The 22,638-nt window shown below is 44.1% G+C and overlaps 1 protein-coding gene across 6 annotated transcripts in view; it reads right to left on the bottom strand.

Annotated features, from left to right (window-relative positions):
- Window positions 1–1,197: 1,197 nt before the first annotated feature.
- DAAM2 (dishevelled associated activator of morphogenesis 2) overlaps window positions 1,198–22,638 on the bottom strand; it is a 220,789-nt gene continuing 199,348 nt past the window's right edge. For all 6 annotated transcript variants that reach the window (XM_081854131.1, XM_081854136.1, XM_081854135.1 and 3 more), the window contains 3 exons: window positions 20,256–20,387; window positions 10,433–10,603; window positions 1,198–6,787 (listed from right to left, as the gene is read on the bottom strand). In XM_081854131.1, the coding sequence (XP_081710257.1) occupies window positions 6,569–6,787; window positions 10,433–10,603; window positions 20,256–20,387 (522 nt within the window). In that variant the 3' untranslated portion in view covers window positions 1,198–6,568. The remainder of the gene's footprint in view (window positions 6,788–10,432; window positions 10,604–20,255; window positions 20,388–22,638) is intronic.

The raw sequence follows: 22,638 nt of genomic DNA, 5'->3' as shown, positions 1-22,638 counted from the left end.
AGTGAAGAGAGCAGAATGGGTGTGGGCAGAGAGAACTGGTCGGACGTTCATAGGTTATCTGAAAGAACCTGAGTCCTAAGGCTCCTCCCTCAACTGTCATCAAGCAGCAGCCAGCCATTGCATTTTGAACAAATATCTACATACACCCTTTTCTTACTGTCAAGAAAACTCTTTTCTACATTGGCAGCTGTTGGCTTTGCCCAGTACTGTAGCTTGTTGGTTGGGAAGTGCTTTAGAAGAAAGATGTTCTACTTGCCCGTGGACATGGTCATTAACTGCAGTGGTCTTACTTGCTTTGTGTATAAATGTGGCTGTACAAGACATATGAAGCACAGGAGGCAGGAGGAGAAACTCTTCAATCTATGGAGAACAGAGCAAGCCTTTTATGATTAGTTGTGATGTAGTTGTGTTGACTCTGGTCCATGGGGTCACGAAGAGTCGGACATGACTAAACAACAAAGTTGTGTTGACATGATTTTCCAGGTGGATTTGTGGTGGGGCTGGTTTGTGTGGTGCTTTGATTTCATTTGGTTTTTATAGCTTTTGGGTGAAATCAGTAATAAATCAGCAAGATTTGCTGATTTATTACTGATCTAACAACAGAATGGACACCATGGGCCTCTGATTTTCCCCTCATTCCTTACGTCCTTCACATGCCCCCAGAATCTGCTCTGCAAGATTGGGAATCCCCCAGAGCAAGTTGGAGAACTTAGAGGAGGAAAGCAAGGGGGTGTTCCACTCTGTGAGTCGAAATCAACATGCATGGCATTCAATTTTGTAAGCTGTATTGTAAAATGTGAAATAGAAATTAATGATGATGGTGATGAAACAAGTAGTGTTGGAAGTTGCGAAACAGCATTCTTCGATGGTTAGTGTCATAGTTTTTCATATGTAATTCTTTTTTGGTGTGAGGTGTTTAATGTTTTATTATGTTTTTACACAAGCCGCCCAGCCAGATGAGATGTGTACAATTATTATTATTATTATTATTATTATTATTATTATTATTATTATAGCACTATCCTACTTGCTGCATTGATGATGTAGACTTTAGCACAGGTAGAGACTGAATCAATCCAACCTTAAGGTGTTGCTGTGAAATGAAGAATAAAATAATGCTTGTTTTAGTGAACATTAATAGAGTTTATTGCTTAAATTTGTTTGGCTCACCGAACAAAATAACTCAGTGGAATAAAATAGGGGCAATATATCTTTAATTTTTGTTTTAGTATTACATTATATTCTTATAAAAAGGTGCAGATAAAAAGGATGCTACAGGTTTTGTACATTTAATTTCATTTATAATCTTAAATTGACCAACAAATGAGGAGACACCAAAGCATTAGAGGAGCAAGATGAAAACATGCAAGCACACGCACACGCACAGGTTTTCTTAGCAGTTCTTGGGCAGGGACACTTGCCAGGTTCATATACAAGATGGTGTAAGGCAGATTAGTTACCTCTTAAAATGGTAGAATTCCTCCCTTTATAAATGAAAATTCTGAGCTAGAATAGTGGTGGCAACCTAACCTATATTACTGGTTTTGATTAATCAAGCCAGAATAACATATTTCAGTAGTGGGGAACATGTAGCCCTCCAGATGATGTTGGACTTCCATAAGCCCCAGCCAGCATGGCCCAGGGGTCAAGGATAATGGTAATTGTAGTCTAACAACATCTGGATGGTCACAGCTCCCTTGCCCTTGATGTAGCTGGCTGTGTTCATGGAACTAGCCCTTGAGCCAGTGACATTGTTGCATAGAAGATAAGGAAAACAGAAGGTGCACATCTTCATTCTACTGGGGAGGGGGGACCAGATGCAAAGACTTTGCAGATACACCTGGAGGCACCTGCTTCTCTTGTTTAACACTGCTGCCCATTCTACAGCTCATCTTTGTGATGAAAAAACGCACAAGGGCACTGAGAAACTGTCTGTGTGTGCTGGGCCAGCAATGGCATATATTTTGGACTTGATTTGTGTTATGGTTGCCCAAAAAGGTTGTTTGTTGTTGGGATGGGGAACCTGTGGTCCTCCAGCTGTTATTGGACCACAAGTCCCTTTGTCCCTGACCACTGGCCATGCTGGTTAAGGCTGGAAGGTCACATGTTCCTCATCCTTCTGCAACACATTAATGTGTGTGTGTGGTGTGTGGTGCAGGGAGGGCGTCCTGAGCATTAAATCTTTCCTTCAATGGATGCCCGGCCCACTCACCTATCCTGCCTGAGTAGTGCCAACTATGGAACTCTGCTTGCTCCGATTATACTGGTGCAGTCTCAATAGTCATGGCTGCAATGCGGTGTATACACAAAAATAGCAAACTAAAATAAGGCGAAATAAATAGAGGTGTGGCATTTACAGGGTTCCCCTAAAAACATTCCTAAAATTGTATTTTATTTTTTTTTAATTATTAGAACATTAAAAAAACACAGAACTGCATACATCATGTACATAACAGAACTGTACAACTGATCTCCTTTCCCTTCATGGAAACTTATAAGATATAAACCTATTTCAATGGCTATTGGGCTATAACTTGGGGGGGGGGGTGGCAGAAAGAAAAAGGTCTGTGCAACGAAGTTGTGGTGGGCATGGAGAACCACAGCTCTTCTGTAGGACAAGTGCTTTGCTCTCCTTTACTTCATTAAACATAAACATAATACTTCTAAAAGACCTGCAAACATTATCTTCCAAATGAGAAATATCTCATTAAGCCCTTGCCATTCCCCCCCACCCAGATTCTGGGATGAGCAGACTCAAACTTTGGTTTTTATTACCCCTTGCAAAACTTGGAATGCTTTTCCCTGGGAAATGCTCCATTGGCTGGAAGGAGATGAACCTTTGGATCTAACCAACAGAGGAGACTTCTAAACCTGAACTGTTACTGTATTGCCATTGCTGTTAACTGGTGATGCATTTGGATTAGCACGCCCACCTGGGTTAGGAACACATAGCCCAGTCCTAACATCATTGACACACTTTGCAACCAAAGTCCACAGTAGAAGGTATGTTGTTGTAGATTTTCTATTTGTTGTCAACCACAAACAATAGTGATGATGCATAAGTATTAGGAAAAGTTGAAGAGCTAGATTTGAGAAGATACAAAGTCCGGCTGCAGTCATTAAAACACTCCAGGATTTTGTGTTTTCAAACATTCTCTTGATCAGACTTTCCCAAACTGGTGCCTCCCCATTGTTTTATATTACAACACGCAGGAGACCCAGCCAGCACTGGCTGTAGCTGCTGGGAATTATAGTCTAAAGGGAGTTATAGTCTCCAGGTGCTGTTGGACTACAACTCCCATCATGCCTTAGCACTGGTCCTGCAGCCCGACTAAAGAACTTGCAACTTATTTTTCAGAGGGAAAAATGCTTTGGATTTAAGCTGATTCAGGTCTAATGCATTTGCTTTTATTTTATTCATTTTTAAGTGATTGCTGCTGCTTGTCACCAAGTAAGCTTCCTTGCCACCCAAAATGGAGGGGGTGCCCCTCTGAAATGGGACACTGACAGAGAGAGCCACCAGCAGGCTCCAGCCTGGCCCTCCTCCGATTCATAACCAGAAAGAATGGGGGTTATGGTAATGGCATCAGCATAAGACTAAACCACATTAACAGAAACATAGATCAGATTATTCTCTTTTTTCACATTCAGGAAGAGGTCACAGATGAATCTAAGCTGGTGAATTGGGATCTATCCTTTGTAATTAATCTCTCTGCAGGCCTTAAGTCTTTAGAAACTAAGCAAGAGGGGAAAGACGGTGCTGAAAGAAAACAAATGTTTATATTCTGGAGGGGAAATGTTATCTCGGGCTTTTCTGCATACTAAACTCATTTGTCTTCCCCTATGGCACATAAACGGCATTTCCGTGTGCTGCTCTGGTTTGCCAAAAGTGGCTTAGTCATGCTGGCCACATGACCCGGAAACTGTCTGCGGATAAAGGGCTGCTCCCTCGGCCTATAGAGTGAGATGAGCGCACAACCCCAGAGTCATCCGCGACTGGACCTAACGGTCAGGGGTAGTTTTACCTTTATGGCACATATTGCTTCAGTCTCACCTTATGTCCACAATACATATTATCACAGTACTACATCTCCACTACAGAGCTCAGCAAGAAGCTTGAGATAGCAATTACATTTGCTTTTAAAAGTGTCTAGTTCATCATCTTTGGAGGTGGGGAGAATACCCCCCCCCAAAAAAAAGTATGAGTTTGTAAAATTCCCCCACCCCACAAGAAAAGTTTTTAGAAAGAACTTTTTTTAAAAAAAGTGCTTGGGTCTATATGCAGTGGGTTTGTTTCAAAAAAAGAGGCCCTTCAAAACAGGGAGGAGGAGTAAAGGAGAGCACATTGCAGCCAGCCCTCGTAAGGTAACCGGCTCTTCACTGTCTGTGTCAAAGCAGAAGTGCTGGATTCTGGAATGTCATGAACAAAGAAATTCAGAAATGGGAGGCTCAGACTCCACTACATTAAAATAAGGCAGCTTCTGTCTTCTCTCTCGCTCTCTTTTCTGCATGTTCCTAGATACCTGATTTAGTGTTCCTGATGTTCTGACCAACAACCTCCCTCTACAATTTTCTAACATGGTTTGCATAGAATACTGATCAGGCAGTGCTCAAGATGCGGACGCTGTCTGCTCTACAAACTCAAGGTAAAGCTTGAAATTAAATAACACTTTGATACAAACAAAAAGCAGATGATAAGGGGGGGGGGCAATCCTATGCTGCTTGGGAGGGTGGCTGAGGCCCACGGGTTGACAGAGACAGAGGTCTACTGTGTGGCCACAGAAATTGCATAATGGCTCCCCACTGGTAGTGGCGACAAGAGCAGGGCATTATGGGAGAGGTTGCAGTTTGGAATTGGGGAAGGTCAAAAGGCAGGGAGAAAAGCTGCCCCACACTTTCCACCCCGGCTGCAGTGAGCCTGCAGAGTGCCAGATGTGGTGGTTCTGCCACAGCTTCTCCCACCCACAAAAAGGTCATAGGATTGCTCTGTAAAGTGACAATTTGAGCCTCTTCGGGATTCCTCAGAGTCCCAAGGACTCCTCACTCACAGATGACACGTTCATTTCCAGAAATGGGCATGACCATCTGTTGCTATGCTTAGCACCCAGATCTTTCTCGCCTATTTTTCCTATGCTCACTTGAAGGAAGGCGACAGTCTGTTCACCTCTTTATGATAAATAAGGACTCTAACACTATATGCTTCTATTGCCATATAGCCATATAGGTACAATGAAACAGGAAGATATTAGTATGCTCCCTCTCGCTGTTCCGGCTGTGTGTTAGATAGTTTCCACTGTGGAACAACTAATTATTTTTGGATTAATTACATGTGCTCTCTGGAGCTCTTATCAAAGTCCACTGGGGTAAGCCACCTTTGAGTCTACCATCACTCCCTTCCAGATGGAAAAGTCCTCGAACACCCCAGCTATCTACCAATGCAGCGTGTTATTATTATTACTACTACTATTAAAATCGTGCAGCCCTTTCCGGGAGACCTGGGGCTTCCAAGAAGGCCAGCCTGTTAAAGTGTAAGCTCCAGTTCATCCCAGTAGAGTTATGGCTGCCAACACAAAAAAGGATTCCCATTTCCAACCACCAGACAAACTCCATTTGTCTGGGTTTAAAAAAGAAAAAAAATATCCTACCTCTGCCAGTCCCAATAACCATTTTTATTGTGCTAACAAAATGATGTAGATTTACACCTGTGAACATTCTTATTTGCCACCCTTTCCCTACCACATTGCTCAGCAATGACAACTGAACTGGCTCGAAACGCATTGCGGTCGCTCTTCCGAGTGTGGTTCATCCTTCCCTCATTCTTTCTCATGGATGGGCACATCCCTGAAGACTCAATATCCATGATTCCTGGAGAAAAAAAAAAGGAGTGTCGCAAACAGTCTGTCTGTCTTCTTCGGCTGAGCGGTCCCATCTACTTCCGCTGACGCAGCATCACTTGCTTTGCTTTATATGATATAGGCCACTAAGTAACATTTCTCCAGATCGAAAAACATCATTCAGGCTTCGACCAATGGCCTTTTGTAAATCCAGGGGAAGAGCGGAGCTGCAGCGCTGTAGAACCACTCTACAACAGATGCATGAAGGATGGGCAGGAGGGTTCAGCAAACCAAACTGAAAATGTCTTGTTAATTTTCTCAGATAGATGGAGAACTTCTTTTTTTTAAAGTGTACACTTTGGCACAGAGTAAACCATAGTCTCTCCCCACATAACTAATCGGCACAGAAGGCCCAATGGTTTGTGTTCCGCCACTGGGACCAGGCTGAACTTGTGAGGGGAAATGTCAAGAAGCAAACTCGTCTACCAAACAGCAACGTTTTGGTGACAAATCCCTTGGGCTGTAGAGAGGCACTTTTATAACCATTCCAGATTATATGGCTATGGTAGAGAGCAAGATGGGAAGGCCCGTACATCCTGGAAACAGTAAACAAAGCCACCAGATAGACAAGTCTCCCGGGGAAGAATATTGGCCAGCCTCCGCCATCTTGTTTGACTCTTTGTTGCGGCAATAAGTCTTTGTTTTGTCCTTTCCTTTCCTTTGTGCTTCCTCCTCTAATAATTGAGCTTTGTCACTGCCCGTTCCCGGCTCGTCTCCAAGCTTTGGTTCCCTGAACGCTTGCGGTTGCGCTTGAGCTTTGATAAGTCCTTGTCAAAGACCTCGCCGGACCTCAAAGCAGACACGAGATCATCAAACTCTCCCCCTCCCTCCTCAGAGACGCTGCCAGCCTTGGCTTTCTTCTGCCGCCGCTCCTTCTCTCTCTGTTCCTTTAGCTGTTGAGGGAGAAACAGACATATATACATGGATTTCAACTTGGCAGGGGATGTATATAAAAAAAAATGTACTGCTGAAGTCACTAAAGAGATATTTACACCTTGTATAAAAGATCTATAGACTTAGTTGTTTCTTGAACCACAAACTTGAACCCCAAACCACACACACACACACACACACACACACACACACACGGTTAGGCATTGCCATTAACTTGGACTCTTTCATTCTTGCTTTTAATGATACTGTTTTAGTTAGGAAACCTATATGCTGCCCCTTATCAAATCAGAAGGTGGTTTATAACATAACAAGCAACATAATGTACATGCAAACGTAATATAATAGCCATTACAGATTTTATGGGCATCCTACTGGTTTTTATTTTGTATCTGTTTTTCATGTTCTTATGCTGCAGTTTTCTATATCAATTTAGGAGATTTTAGGATATTAAGTGGTTTATAAATGCTGTTAAATTGAAAAAACAAACTTCAAAAGTATAAGGTCTGTGGCTTTTTTTGTGGCGGGAGGTGAGTAAGGAAGCACATCCTAGAGGTGTATATCATTATTTATGCTAGTAAGAGAAACTGGAGATGGAGAGGTTCTCCTCCCACTCTCTCACAACCCTAGAAACCACGCTCATCCAAAAGCTGGATGTGGGAAGGTGAAGGACAGGCAAGAGGAAGTACCGTATTTTTCGCTCTATAACACGCACCCAACCATAACACGCACATAGTTTTTAGAGGAGGAAAACAAGGAAAAAAATATTCTAAACGAAACAGCGGATGTATGAATTTTGTGGTTCATGCTGTGGCCACAGACATGTGATCTGGCGGTGAGTTTGGGGTAGCCCAATGCAAAAATCCTGAGGATCCATGTGGATCCGTGCTTTGTAACCACACTTTAAGTGGGGAGGGAAGGAAATGCACTCAAGGGACAAGGAACACACGTGGGGTGGGTGGAGAAGGATGTTGTTAATAATGCAGAAGAGGGCTATAAGAGGAGAAGCCTCCTCTCCTCTTCTGCTTTGCTCCTTTAAAGCAAGCAGGCTCTCTGTCCCTCTCTCCTCCCCACTCAGCGGCTCTTCTCCCGCTTTGCTGTTTCAAAGCAAGCCACGGAGGAGGGAAGGAAGGGGCTCACGACTGCAGCAGATCCCCCGCCATCCGTAGGCATTCGCTCCATAACACGCACAGACATTTCCCCTTACTTTCTAGGAGGAAAAAAGTGAGTGTTATGGTGCAAAAAATACGGTACTTCTTCACACAGAAGCACAGTTAGACAATAGCACTCACTCCTACTAGACGTACTGATAGACATCAACTTAGCTTTAAAGGGGGGGATAGCTGTAGAGGAATTCTGGGAAGATAAAGGTATCAGTGCCTACTAGTAACGAAGGCTATATATTGGTTTAGGGATTCTACTGCCATGAACCATGTTTACGATTTTGCATAACTGATTTTTAAAACATAATCTCTATGATTTTGCTTGATTGGTCACTCTGGCAGCTTTTACAAAACTGAAGGTGCAGAAATTCTTCAGTAAATATTTAAAAAAAAAAAAAATGAAGTGGCAGCCCAGGATATCTTCCCCATGAGTTCAGAAAGCAAGGGGGCATTCCTTTAAGGCCAGATCTCAAATGAAAGTGAGCATGGAACCCCTTTGAAAGAGAATGTTCTGGCTGGAAGCCCCAATCCACTTATGAGTCAGTTTTATAAAAGCCCGTGTGACAACTCGTGAATAAAGGAGCAGTGATTGTGAAAGTCGCTTTGGGGGTCATGTGACTCTTGCTGATGAAAACATAAACAGTGAAGCAGGACCTTTTGCCTCAAATCCAGGCCGTCCCTGTGTGATTAAATGTTTGGGAGGAAGAGACAGAGAGAAATGCATTCCTCCTCCCACCCACACAGGAAGTGGGTGTCAAAATGTGACCCTGACTATACTTGAACTCAGTAGATAACACCCTACTGATTTCACTGGAGTCAGGAATATATCCCAAGTTGTGACCCAGAAACCCCAGGGCTTCTTTTTCCCCTGGCCACACACAGTCCTTCTGTCCCCCACTGTTCCCCTCCTAAATTCCAGTACAGAGGACCTGCCAGTGCCTCTCATTCCTGAAAATCAGGGATCTGCCCTCTCCTCCCATTCCAGTTGTGTGTTGGACAGTCTGCCTTTCAACACTTCTAAAACTGTTCCTTATTGTTGTTTCACACTTATGGGCTCATGACATTTTAAACCACGCACAGCTGCATACTAATTCACTGGGAAAGAGTTTCTTCAAAATAGACCTACATCCCCACATCACCCCACAGCTCATTTTAAGCTGGAGAAAACAAGGGTGTTTTCACAGGGGACTCGGAAAAGCAGTCCTCATTCTTAGCAAGGCTGGAGTGACCATCACTGCTAGGGTTAAAGTGCTGGCAACATGAAGCAAGGCAAAAGAATGCTGAGGAACTGTTCTCAGGCTTGGGAAAGCCGTAAGGTTAGGAGAGGGAGGTCAGTTCACATGAACCCCCGGGGATCCAAACATTAGCGCTCTAGAGGCAGAATCAGCAAAGGGAATGAATTGGTGCATTACACAGCTGAAGGAATCGGCTCTACCAAACCAAACGGCAGCTTGCAATAGCTCTTGGAAGACAGCAAGTAAGAAATCAATTGCATGGCAGGTGTCTTCTTGCATAAGGTAACAGACAACAGTCTGCCCCAGCTGTATGCATGGAGATCTGTAATTGGACTTCCCATATTTTTACATTTTGTCCAGCAGAAATGGGAGGGGAGTGGTTGAGAGCTAGAACCACAGGGCTGGTGTTGTGCCAGATTCTATTTCTGGTGTCGAGGGCTGAAGCACTGGACTCAGGAGAGGTCAAAGGGGATGTCATGCCATTAAATGCAAACAATGGAATGTAGTACCTTTCATCATCTATAATAATAATAATAATTCTGTTATTAATCTATTATTAAAATTTAATTCAATGGAAATCATGAATTGTTCTTTTTGCTCATTCTCCATGCTTCTTATGGCAAACAGTAGAACCTTCCCTTGGTATTTATCACTGTTTCTCATTGGAAACAGCCAGTACAGTGGTACCTCTAGTTATGAACTTAATTTGTTCCGGAGGTCTGTTCTTAACCTGAAACTGTTCTTAACTAGAGGCACGCTTTCGCTAATGGGGCCTCCTGCTGCCGCTGCGCTGCCGGCACACGATTTCCATTCTCATCCTGGGGCAAAGATCTCAACTCGAGGTAACTCTTCCAGGTTAGCGGAGTTTGTAACCTGAAACGTTTGTAACCTGAGGCTTTTGTAACTCGAGGTACCACTGTATTTTCATTCTTGTCTGTACAGCATAGTGTGCATTGTCTCTTATTAGCATGTAGACATTGTGGTATTGAAAGGTGGGCGAGAGGGACAGAGTCTTACCACACAGAGCATGTGGGACAAGGAAGGTTTGTGGCAAAGAGCATGAATGAGAGGCCAACAGGCAGGCAGGATATGAGCTCAGATGGGACAATGGTGCAGGACAGCTGGCCGCACTGTGTGTGGGAGTGCAGAGGGAAGACATGTCCCTCAGCACACACTGTCCTTAGACTTCCCAAGATGCTTCCCAGAAGAAAGCTCTCTTTTTGCTCCAACACACTTGAGTCCTCCTCACCATGGCTTCCATGCGTGCCCTCCGCTCCTCCTCCTCTTTCTTCTTCCTCATATTCTCCAGATCTTGTTTGGCTTCTGTGAAGGACTGCAGGAAGGTGTCAAAGATGCCAAAAAACTCATCTGGCTGCATCCTCCCCTCATGCTCTCCAAAGTGCTTCAGCGCCTTGGCGTACTGTCAGGGAAAGGAAGAAAGATTTATTTAAAAAACAAAAAACCACAAACACACAGACACACTGCAATTAGAACGCGAAAGAAAAGGCACAAGTGTGTTATGAAGTGAAATGCGTTTTTTCCCCTTTTTATTGCTAGTGAAGATTCCCATCAATGCCCAGCAGACCAAGGGATTGGGTTTGTCATTTTAATGGTCCCTTTGCTTCACCAGTCTGGAGAGCTGGGCTAGCAAAGTCTAGGGCAGGCCACACAATAAGCATGAAGCAGCTAAGGCTTCAGCTCTCGTTCATCATGAGGCCATCTTGAGACACAATAAAGTGGCTGCCAGTATCTGCCAAGCACCATGCTTCATTGCTTATTTGGTGTAATGAGCAAGTGAGCCAGAACTGGTGGCAACATTTCTCCTAGAACAAGCAAACGGGTGCCAGAAGGAGTTTGGGATAAGCTTTGACTTGAATGTAAGAATTTGATACTGAGGCTGTCAGTTGTGAGGCTTGAGCAGTGGTTTGTGCACTCTCTCTCTCTCTCTCTCTCTCACACACACACACACACACACACACACACTCATACAACAACAACAAAGCAGGTCAGGTACGTCAACACCTTAGGTTTAAATTCAACTCTGAATCCCAGTGCAGAAATGCTGGTGGCGGCGGTGACAACGGTTAAACTGCACCCAGGTTCTGCCCAACTTCTTTCCCTCCTGATTACCTGCAAAGCCAGAATTAAGAGGCTCTTACAGGAACAACACAGCATTTTGATACAGAGATTTTGAGACCTCACACCCAATATTAAAGGTTGTTTCCTAGGAGAAATGAAACAGTGGCTAGACCATGTGGTTGATGAGTGGGGGGGGGGGAAGAGGGTAGTAAATAAGAATGGTCAGTGTGGAGTCATTACTCTCATTCTTTTATAAGGAGAATGCAGAGGCTAAAAGAAGCATTTGGTAGCTGCCAACTGATAATGCATCTGTCACAATGCAGCCATGATTTAATTTGGTGAAATCACAGCAACCACTGAATTTTTTCTCACCAGTCCTTCCCTCCTACATTTGTTTTTGTTAGGTCTGCTAAATATTCCATTTTTTAATACACTCCATGGACCCTGCCATTCTGGTTCTCCTCCACACCCCCATGGATATGGACATAATGAGATACACGATAGTTTTGTCCTCACAGCAGTTGAAGAAATGAACAAGCTTATTCATGACACATGACTTTCACCACCTCAATAAGCCTCTCTGTTGGGCACAAAATGTACAATCTCCCTTTCCAGCGCATCCTCCTGATAACAGGCCCTTAACCCTGCAACCCTGTGTGCATTACAAACTGAGCTTGCTTGTGTACTCCCCAGCTTGCCACAGTTTCTTTCCGGAAACTGCCTGACTTACAAGAAATGACACAATAATCTCATCTGAGATCACAAATGGTGATCTCCCTGGGGTGTCAAAATCTTTACCACTGCAGGCAGCTTTGCTTAGTTTCTTGGGTCCTGTCATTCGCTCATCCCCCAAACACTGACATTATGCTGCAGTGCTACTGAAGCTGGAGCAATGCCTGTGGGCTTATGCTTCCTTTTATGTAAGGAAGCAATGCAGAGTTTCATATGGCAGAAGCCATGGTCAAGGATAACACAGGGGACATTTCTGTTCCGTGAGATGCCATCAAGACTGGGCATGATTGTTCCTGCAAATGGTTAAATGCTCAAAATGCAAAAGGGAACACAGCAAGGCACTCTCTGTGTACCCTGAGAAGAACTGTCTGCCACTCAGCTCCCTTTCCATCTCGAAACTGGCTAAGCCATTATTTTTCAAAGCAAATAAACCCAAACTCTGAACTTGCTTGCTTGCTTCTTCCCTCCACAGATCCTTCTTCTATTATGCCAAACTAGATATGGTGACAAATGCAAGGCTGTCATTCAGAAGAACAGCTTTATATTTGCCTTCCCCTACTCTACCAATATGCAGGTGGCACTGTGGGTTAAACCACAGAGCCTAGGACTTGCCGATCAGAAGGTCGGCGGTTTGAATCCCCACAAAGGGGTGAGCTCCCGTTGCTCGGTCCCTGCTGCTGCCAACCTAGCAGTTCAAAAGCACATCAAAGTGCAAGTAGATTAATAGGTACCGCTCCGGCGGGAAGGTAAACGGCATTTCAGTGCACTGCTCTGGTTCGCCAGAAGCGGCTTAGTCATGCTGGCCACATGACCCGGAAGCTGTACGCCAGCTCCCTTGGCCAATAAAGCGAGATGAGCACCGCAACCCCAGAGTCAGCCACGACTGGACCTAATGGTCAGGGGTCCCTTTACCTTTACCTTTACTCTACCAATATCTGAGCCATTTCAAGATGTTAGGGAATGTTTATCCTCGCCTTTTAGGTACAGTGGTACCTCGGGTGAAGTACTTAATTCATTCCAGAGGTCCGTTCTTAACCTGAAACTGTTCTTAACTTGAAGCACCACTTTAGCTAATGGGGGCCTCCTGCCGCTGCTGCGCCGCCGGAGCACGATTTGTGTTCTCATCCTGAAGCAAAGTTCTTAACCCGAAGTAATATTTCTGGGTTAGCAGAGTCTGTAACCTGAAGCCAGTGGCATAGCGTGGGGGGTGCAGGGGGGGCGGGCTGCACCGGGCGCAACATCTGGGGGTTAGGGTTAGGGGGCGCAAATCCACGGGTTAGGGGGCGCAAATTACTTGCCTTGCCCCGGGTGCTGACAACCCACGCTACGCCACTGCCTGAAGCGTATGTAACCTGAAGCGTATGTAACCCGAGGTACCACTGTACTGACTCCCATATTTATTTTCATTTGCTAAATTTATATGCAGCGTTTCACAAACACAAAAGAATTTCAAAGCAGTTCCCAATAAAACAATACCACAGGTAAAATCAATCTAAGTAACAACCAAACTATCTGCTACCCAATGTAGATGTTCTGACTGACCAACAACTTTGTGTGTTCAAGCGCCTCTCTGCTAGGGGCATATTCTTCTCATTGCAAGCAGACTGCAGTCTGTTTCACAGCTGGTCTACAGCACCATTCTGGGACTAGGGCTTTGATTGCTCAGTCTTGTTCTGCTTCCCTGCACACGTCAGTCAATTCTATTAATATATCATCCACTAATGCCTATAAGATTTTAAGTGACAGGCTAAAAATAGACTACTTTACTCATACTGAATGGCCAAAGTAGGTTGAGGAAAGGTATTTGGTGGTTAGGATTTCTAATATTTTCTTAGGGAAGCCTGAGGTTCGTGACTATTATAAATCTGGCCATTCAAACATCATTTAATGAAACCTCAACCTAGGCATCATTTACTTCCACAGTAACTTGCATATTCAGCAGTTTGATTTTGGGAAGAGGACTAAGAAATGAGTGGTTGCTCTAGATAACACAGAAATTAGACCTGGACATCTTAAAAGCATTTTGAAATTTGACCTGTGTCTGACTCTAAGGCTGTACAGTATAGGCAACCCTGGTTGATAAAGACTTACTGGTTTGTATTGGTACTGCCTTGGCTCAGAAAACCTGCTGAATTCTGGTCCCCCTTCCTTGTTCATTGGATCCTGTTGATCCCAGCTGCCTGTGAAATGCTTCCCAGACGTGTTTCAACACTTGGCAACAAATTCTCTCTGTACTCATGGCTTTTTGTCCCTATCCTGTAAATGCTCCTTGCTGATACTATGCATACCCACCTGCCCAGTTCCTTGACTCCAGAACCCACCATGAATCAGGAGAAAGCCTGATTCTGTCATTACACCCTCAGTCTATGAGCACAGAAACATGGAACTGCTTTTTCGCTTTGTAATACACAAAGTAAATGTAGTTTTGCTGTTGCTTCCTGTTTATGGTGTGCCAGGAAAGCAGTAGCTGCCAACACCCACTGGAGAGAGAGAGAGGGAGATAATCAGATAATGATGGGGGAATCGCATTATTTGCATTCCTCTTCAGTTGGAAGAGGGGACCAGGGGTCCTTCATCAGCAGGTAGGGGGAAGATCATTGGGGACAAGGATGAGGCAGTGCATTTCTACATCATGATGGGTGAGATGTTGTGCTCCTTCCCATTTAGACCTCAGTGCTCATTAAGCCAGATCCATATACAGAAAGGTGTTTAATCCCAATGACTGTCACTGTTCTTCGGCTTAATGGCCAAAGCTTTTAAAGCAAGACCCATTTCAGTGTTGATAAAAATCACATTCATGAGTGTTTTCTTGCTAAAAGGAACAGTATCGTGGAATTTCTGAGTCTTCTGGCCTCCGTCCGTACTGGCCAGTTGCAAGAAGTTTCCATGGTGGAGACAGCACTCCTGATTCAACAAACACAGAGAGACCATTGAGAATGGAGCAATTTCAGGTCCTGGGAAGCACATCTGGGTATACACACACACACACACACACACACACACACACACACACACACACAATTTTTATTTTTATTTTTATTTTAAAAGCAGGGGGTGGGGAAAGAAAGTAAGAAAGTAAAGTGAGCATGAGAAATAGCTCCAGTTTTGTTAAGGACAGAATATTCCCTTCCTGGCTCCAAAGGCAGCTCAGGGCTTGATGAGGAGTGAAAGCTGTGAGCTCCTCCAGTAGAAGCTGAAAAGGAACTTGGTTCAAGAATAGTAGCTGCGCACATGATTGTACGGAGTGACAGATTGATGGGGCATGTTATAGCAATTAGAATTAAGCATCTCTCGTTGAGAACATTATGTTGGCAAATGTGCATGCAGCCACTTCCAGACATGATTGGCTTTGCTGTGGGGAGACACTTCAATTAGCTTAGCAGAACCAGGAACCTGATTCTCCTTCCCCAGTATGATTAAATCCGGTTTGGGATGAAAATAAACCCTGGATTCTTAATCCTCGGAACACCAGAAACAAATTGCACCAAGTGATGGAAAGGATACATGACTGGAAGATACTGACATAGCTAACACAAATAGATGGAAAGCTCTCATTCGCAGAGCTGGATTAAGCATTATGCGGGGTAACCTGCAGCTCAGGTTCTCAGGCATTGTAAAGCACATGCCATGGGGCATGATATGGGCATTCCCCGCTGTGTTGAGGGACTATTGTTTTGCAGGATCTGTTTCTCTTCACTAGGCTATGTTATGATTCTCCAAAGCTCACAACTCAGAGGTAGTCTTTGGAAGTCAAGCACGCATTATACTGCATAACTACTTAGTTTATTTTAATTGGTTTAATTTCTGGCGCACACATGGGATTAGTGCATTTCCTACTGCAAACGTAGCATGCAGTAAGAAAAGTCTGACTTCTCCTCTCCCAGCTCCGATCTAAGCAGAAATCACCAGTACAGACTTCCCCCCTTGTTGTCCTAGACTTGGCTCATGAAGTGTGACCTAACCTTGCTCTTTGGCCCTCCCTGTGAATATGCCACAAGCCAGTGATACTGGTGTTCCTAGAAACAGGACACCTAAAACCCAAAGCTGGGTGGTTTCTGTTCTGATTGGGGCTGGGAAAAGAAAGAGGTAATCCTCCCCTCACTATGCCCCACATTTAAAATTATTTATTATTATTCATTTAATTTGCATGCCACCCTTCATCTGTAGATCTCAGCAACAACAACAACAACAACAACAACAGCAAAAACCTCAGAATTCCTCACATGTCTCAGAAATTAGGGACATTCTACTGGTGTAAAAATAAGAGTGCCCCTATGGTGCTGTGGGTTAAACCACAGGGCCTAGGACTTGCCAATCAGAAGGACAGCGGTTCGAATCCCCGTGACGGGGTGAGGTCCCATTGCTCAGTCTCTGCTCCTGCCAACCTAGCAGTTCGAAAGCACATCAAAGTGCAAGTAGATAAATAGGTACCGCTCCAGCGGGAAGGTAAACGGCATTTCTGTGTGCTGCTTTGGTTCGCCAGAAGCGGCTTAGTCATGCTGGCCACATGACCCGGAAGCTGTACGCCGGCTCCCTTGGCGAATAAAGCGAGATGAGCGCCGCAACCCCAGAGTTGGTCACGACTGGACCTAATGGTCAGGGGTCCCTTTGCCTTTACCTAGTTTCTGAGGATTGTTGGAGGGTATATTATTATGGTAGGAAAAGCACCCCCATATATGAGGTAAGCATAAACCGTAGTCTGGCCCTTTCTCACAAAACAGAAGAAGAAGAGCGGCTGTGTCCTCAAGTAAAAAAAGGTAAAGGTACCCCTGCCCGTACGGGCCAGTCTTGACAGACTCTAGGGTTGTGCGCTCATTTCACTCTAGAGACCGGGAGCCAGCGCTGTCCGCAGACACGTCTGGGTCATGTGGCCAGCGAACCGGCACCAGAGCAGCACACGGAAATGCCGTTTACCTTCCCGCTATAAAGTGGTACCTATTTATCTACTTGCACTTAAGGGTGCTTTCAAACTGCTAGGTGGGCAGGAGCTGGGACCGAACGATGGGAGCTCACCCCGCTGCGGGGATTCGAACCGCTGACCATGCGATCGGCAAGTCCTAGGCGTTGAGGTTTTACCCACAGCGCCACCCGCATCCCTTGAGAGAGAGCTAGGCATTGCCATTAGATTGGACTCTTTCATTCTTGCTTTTAATGATACTGTTTTAGTCCTCAAGTACGGGAAAGTATTAAATGGCAGGACCCTATCAGGCATGAGGAGCTGAACATCCACACTGTACCGATGAAGATTTCAGCTGTGATTAAAAGAGAGTCTGTTTTACCAGTGATGTGTTAGGAAGAGAAAGGCCTTAGGCTCTTAGAATCTGAACATATAAACACAGAAAGCTGTGATATACCAAGTCAAACAATTAGTCCGTCTAGCTCAGTACTGTCTGCACTGGCAGTGGCTCTCAGTGGTTTCCGGCAGCAGTCTCTCTCTGTCCTGCCTGGAGATGCCAGGAATTGAACCTGGGATCTTCTGCATGCAAAACAGATGCTCCACCACTGAGCTCCTGCCCTGGCTAAGGAGATTTCTGTATGGGATAATATGCCCTTTCCCCACTAAGCAACCCTAGAAACTGAGCTCGGTTAGCATCCCCACTTATCACCAGGCCTTTTCAGGGAAATGTAAATTTTGCCTAACTTTCCTTAATTCTTCCCTTTTGCTTGCTCATTATATATTTTATTCCCTCAGGCCACTGGATCCAGACAGAAATAGAAGCAAGAAAACAACCCAAGAACAAAGGTCCTGTTAATGAAGAGAAACCAAACAAAAAGTGACGGGTCTGGGAAGCAAAGTGCTATATGCGAACAGTATCCAAACCAATCCTATATTAACCTGGGGCTCAAAGACAGACAGCTGACAGCTTGAAATAACAGGCTTGTTGTTTTAAGATAAAGGACATTAATTTTGAGGAAAGCCAGATAAAACACTCTGTGTATTTCATTTTTATAACATTTACATTTCCCATTTTTTAAAATTAAAACCCCCTTTTTGCATTTGTTTTTTACGCTGCAAGGCAACTCATCTTAGCCATGAAAAACAGACACACTCATAGAGAGAGACAGTTATAACTTTAAAAGGTCAGAGCTGGGCTGTGGCACATTTTGAAACAACATAACGTAGAGAGTGAGGCCCTGTCATGTGTCATGATACAAGATAGCAGGGCTGGATTAAATAGCTGGCTAAACACGCTGCACTTGGAAGGTCAAGCTGGGCCCAGGCAGCAGCACCATTACCTGAGAGCACCACTGGGTGGCGCTGCCCTGCAGATCAGAACAGCTTGGCTTTCCCCTCATGGCAGAATCTGCCAACTTCAGTCTCTCTCTGTTTCTCATTTTCTCAATCTTAAATTTCCTTCTCCACATTTCTGCATCAGTTTGTGATTTTTTTAAAAGTCCTCATGAAAATCCAAAATTTTAATGCACTTTTTTATTTGCAAGCAATTTCCCCTAATATGTGTATTTTTGCATGTTATTTTCACTTAGATTTTTATGCATAATTTGCCTAAACATATCCATTTTTGTACATGTTACTTGGCTGGCTAACTCCGCCACAAAATTTGGAGCAGTTTTAATTTCAAAAGATAACTGCCATTTGGTCCACATATTGTTTCAGGAAGTTCAAGTCTGGTAAGTTCACATTACAATGTGAACTGAACCGAGTCCTGCTCTCCCCATCTCTACAATAGCACTAGCAGCCATGTTCCTAATAGTGCACAGTGACTGTTTGAAACAGACTCGCTAGCAAACTAAAAGTGAGGTGAATAACAGATGTACATCAGATGGCACAGGAAAATATTTTCCACAACCCCAACAAATGCAATGGATGAGAGCACAAGGCTAAAGGGCTCATAAAGTGTCTGGGTTAGAGCAGGGCTGAGTAGAAGGTAGCCTAGGATCTACTGGTGGGTCTCTGGGTGATCTGAAGTAGATCAGCAAGGATTTCTTGCTCTCAATTGTTTAAGAAAGGCAACAACCAAACGACCCCGCCCCCCGCTGGAGGGGGGTTTTGTATGGAAGAAATGTGTAAGCTCAATGCATATCTGTTATTTAAAACAAACTCCTGGGCTCAGAATTCTTTTATACCAAGCTCCAGTAGGTAGATATCAGGGTTCTAGTACAAAACACAGTCGGTCCTACAAGGATGAGTTAGAGAACAGTGGCTCCCCAAAATATGAATTCCTACATGATGTAGCCTACGAAAGAAGGGGCATTTCACATGCTGCAGAGACAATAAATGTCCAAAGCATCCAGGGGTGTGATGTGATGCGATCAACTTATAACAGAAAGCACCAACTTCAGCTGTAATGTGAAGTGGCTGAAAATCAGGAAACCTCGCCACTTAGGCAAGGTTCCACCACAACACCAAAAGGGCCTGTGTTTTCTCAAGCTCCTTACATAAAAGAGAAAAAATGGGCCAAGGTGTAACAGACTTACTTGGTGCTATTAGCTGCCTTTATCACACTAGCAAAGCAGGACACATTTGCCATTGTTACACCTTGTTTACATTGTGACTTGTTCTCCTTTAAACATTCTTGTGCCTTTATAATGTTTTCTTATGTTTCTTCCCCACCCTAGGTACTGAAGGATTTGTGCCAACTTCTAGTCAGGAGCAAATAAATTGAAGGTCTACTCTCCTGCTGCTTTACAATTTGCCTCCTGGGACACGATGTACATGCTTTTCTCCGAACACAAATGTTATCAGGTGGAAAAGAAGCGTCTGTTTTGCTCCAGGTGATACGTTGGGAAGCTAATACAAGCCCCAGTTTCCAATATATGCACCCTTGCTAGCTATCACAGTTTTGGTTCTTCAGTGCTTTCCTGTCTTTCCAGAAGTATCCTACAAATGGTACATTTGGGTCTACTGAACTCATCTTGGCAAAGAGGGTCACTGCTAGATATTTGGAAGGGACCTTAGTTCTGGAGATGAAAAATTAGTCTACCCAATTGTAACTGGAGGATGTATTTAGATTTGGAAGTTGCAGGTAAGTTGCATTATCACAGCATTTCTGTTTAATAGCCTTTGTCTAATCAAACGTGCCATTCAAACAATAATTACAGACCTTTATTAAAGAGCCACCCATTGCCCCATGGAAAAGAAGTAGCCATCATTTCTGCAGACGTTCCTTTCTCAGTGAAGAACAGCTATATGTGCTCTGTGCAACAGCCCATTAAAAATGAAAACAAAGTTACATGCCTGGTATGTGCTTTGGGCTGGAGGACCGTCTCAAAGAACAAACATTTAAAAAGCATTTTCCTACCTTATCCTTTGCATCGTTCAGAAGGTCTTCCAGCTCTGAAAAGCTAAAACTGGCTACAGTGATAAAGTCGCCCATGACAGGGACAAATCTATCGCCAGCTTCCCGCATACGTCTCTTCTGGTAGTCCAGCTCCTAAGAAAAGAGGAAGATCAGAGCAACTGACTGGCGAAATTATTAAAACAGGTGCAGCCACACTGTTAAGACCAAGCAACCATGTGTCTGCTGGGCAGCTTTGGAAGCAGCAAGGCTTGGGACATACAAAACAAGGCACTTCTTAAACATTCCTGGTGGCAGAGCACATAGCAATTCAAATCAAATTTATACCATTGATTCTTATGTTCACAGGCCAAGACCCTGTGGTGGCTTACCTGTCCTCCTGGCTCTGGCCCTTAATCTTCAGGAATTGTTTGTTTTGTTTTGTTTTGTTTTGTTTTTAAAATCAAGTTTCTAGTCTCTTTATTTACAGAGATTTACAGTGGTACCTCTGGATGCGAACGGGATCTGTTCCGGAGCCCTGTTCGCATCCTGAAGCGAACGCAACCTGCATCTGCTCGTGCTGCGATTCACCACTTCTGCGAATGTGTGTGACGTCATTTTTAGTGTCTGTGCATGCATGAGCGGCAAAACCCGGAAGTAAAGCGTTCCGTTACTTCCAAGTTGCTGCGGAGCGCAACCCGAAAACGCTCATCCTGAAGCAACTGTATGACTGTACAGGCAAACAAGCAAGAAATATTCTGCTTGAGTGCTCAGCACCTAGCATATCCAGGGTCCATTAGGGTTGTAGGTGTCAGCCCCATGTTGGGCAAATTTTTCCTGCACTGCAGGCAGTTGTATTAGATGATCCTCGTGGTCCCTTCCAACTCTGTGATTCATTGTCATAGGAGAGTCTGGGAAGGCCTGGCTGTCTAATAGCTGTTCCCTGAATGTGTCTCTGTGTGTGCACGTGCAGCGCTCTCCCATAATCCCTAGCCATTGGCCATAATGCCTGGGGCTGATGGGAGTTGTAGTCCAACAACAACTGGAGGATACCATCTTGGCTACCAGTGGTACACAGTGAAATCAGAGTGGCGATGATGAAAGGGGGGGGCAAGAGATGGAAGGCCTGGGAATAGACTGAAGCAAAGAGGAACATTAAGCAGACAGGAAACAAAAACACTGCAGGCAAAGGCTAACATAAGACAATATGAGACAGCATAAATTTAACCATTATCAAGGAAAAGATCCTTTTCCCTTCCATTAAACATCTTTTTTAAAACAACCACCACAACAGCACATTCCTGAATCACTTGGCAAGCGCTAAGGTATTTCCCAGCACATCAAAACAAGGAAGTACATTCAGAGTCTAAAGTACCCAACTTTCACTTTTATTTCACATTGCAACAAAAGTGAAAGGCCCTACACCAATGTGACTTGGAAGACATGTTTCTTTCTTAACAAGCTTGTCAGTGCTTTGAATGACCTCAGGAGGTCAGTCAAGGACAGTATCAAGTGCTCCTTACTCTTCCTTTCAAAGCAACTCCATTCACCACAAGGCTTGATAATGGGCAAGGCATAAGCTCTAACCTCTGGGTGTTCTGTTGCCTTTGTGCAACCATTATAGCATGCTGGATTTCCTCCAAACCAAATGAAACTAATCGTTAATCAGATAGTGGTTTATCTCCCACTTTCATTTTCATTTTTTCTTTTTTTGAGATTGCAGTTCTGAGCATGTGTAGTTTGGTGCTGCCTTGAACTTCCATATTCAGGTTATCTGCCAAATGAACTTATTTGCCTGGAACAGCAGCGAGCGCCTTGAGAACTGGATCTCACAACTGAGTGAGCACAAACTGACTTTTGAACACTTAAGCTTCTTGAGATTTGAAACAGGGTGACCTGGGCTCAAACGCCTTTTCGTCATGCAGCTCAATGGCAAGCCTTGGGCCCATCACACACTCTTAGTCTAATCGGCCTCACAAGGTTGTTGTGAAGATAAGAGGATCAAAGAGAAGTTTCTTGGATTCCCATTAGGACAACTGCATACTTAAATACACAAGTTGTGATAAAATACATGTTCAAGGATGTGTTTTAACATGTATTCAAATTTTCATATTATTTTTTATTAAAAAAATCACATATTAATACAGAAATGGGATGGAATGGGTTTGTGAGTTAACATCTGCAAAACTGACTAGGGCCAGAAATGACGTGATCTGTCCATCCCTAGAGGATGGAGAGAGGTAACCTCCATTTATGTCATCTTCAGTTCCTTGGAATCTGGTGGGATGCAGACGGAAGAAATGAAAGACAACTATACAATACATGGAAATATTATGGGGTTGTTCGCATTTAGAGCTGGGAGCCCCCAAAAACCTTTAATTGTGCTTTGTAAGGGTTAGCTAGCTAC

Source organism: Podarcis erhardii (assembly GCF_964252035.2).
Source record: "Podarcis erhardii genome assembly, chromosome: 3".
Taxonomy (NCBI): domain Eukaryota; kingdom Metazoa; phylum Chordata; class Lepidosauria; order Squamata; family Lacertidae; genus Podarcis; species Podarcis erhardii.
This window is presented reverse-complemented; position numbering and strand designations above follow the sequence as displayed.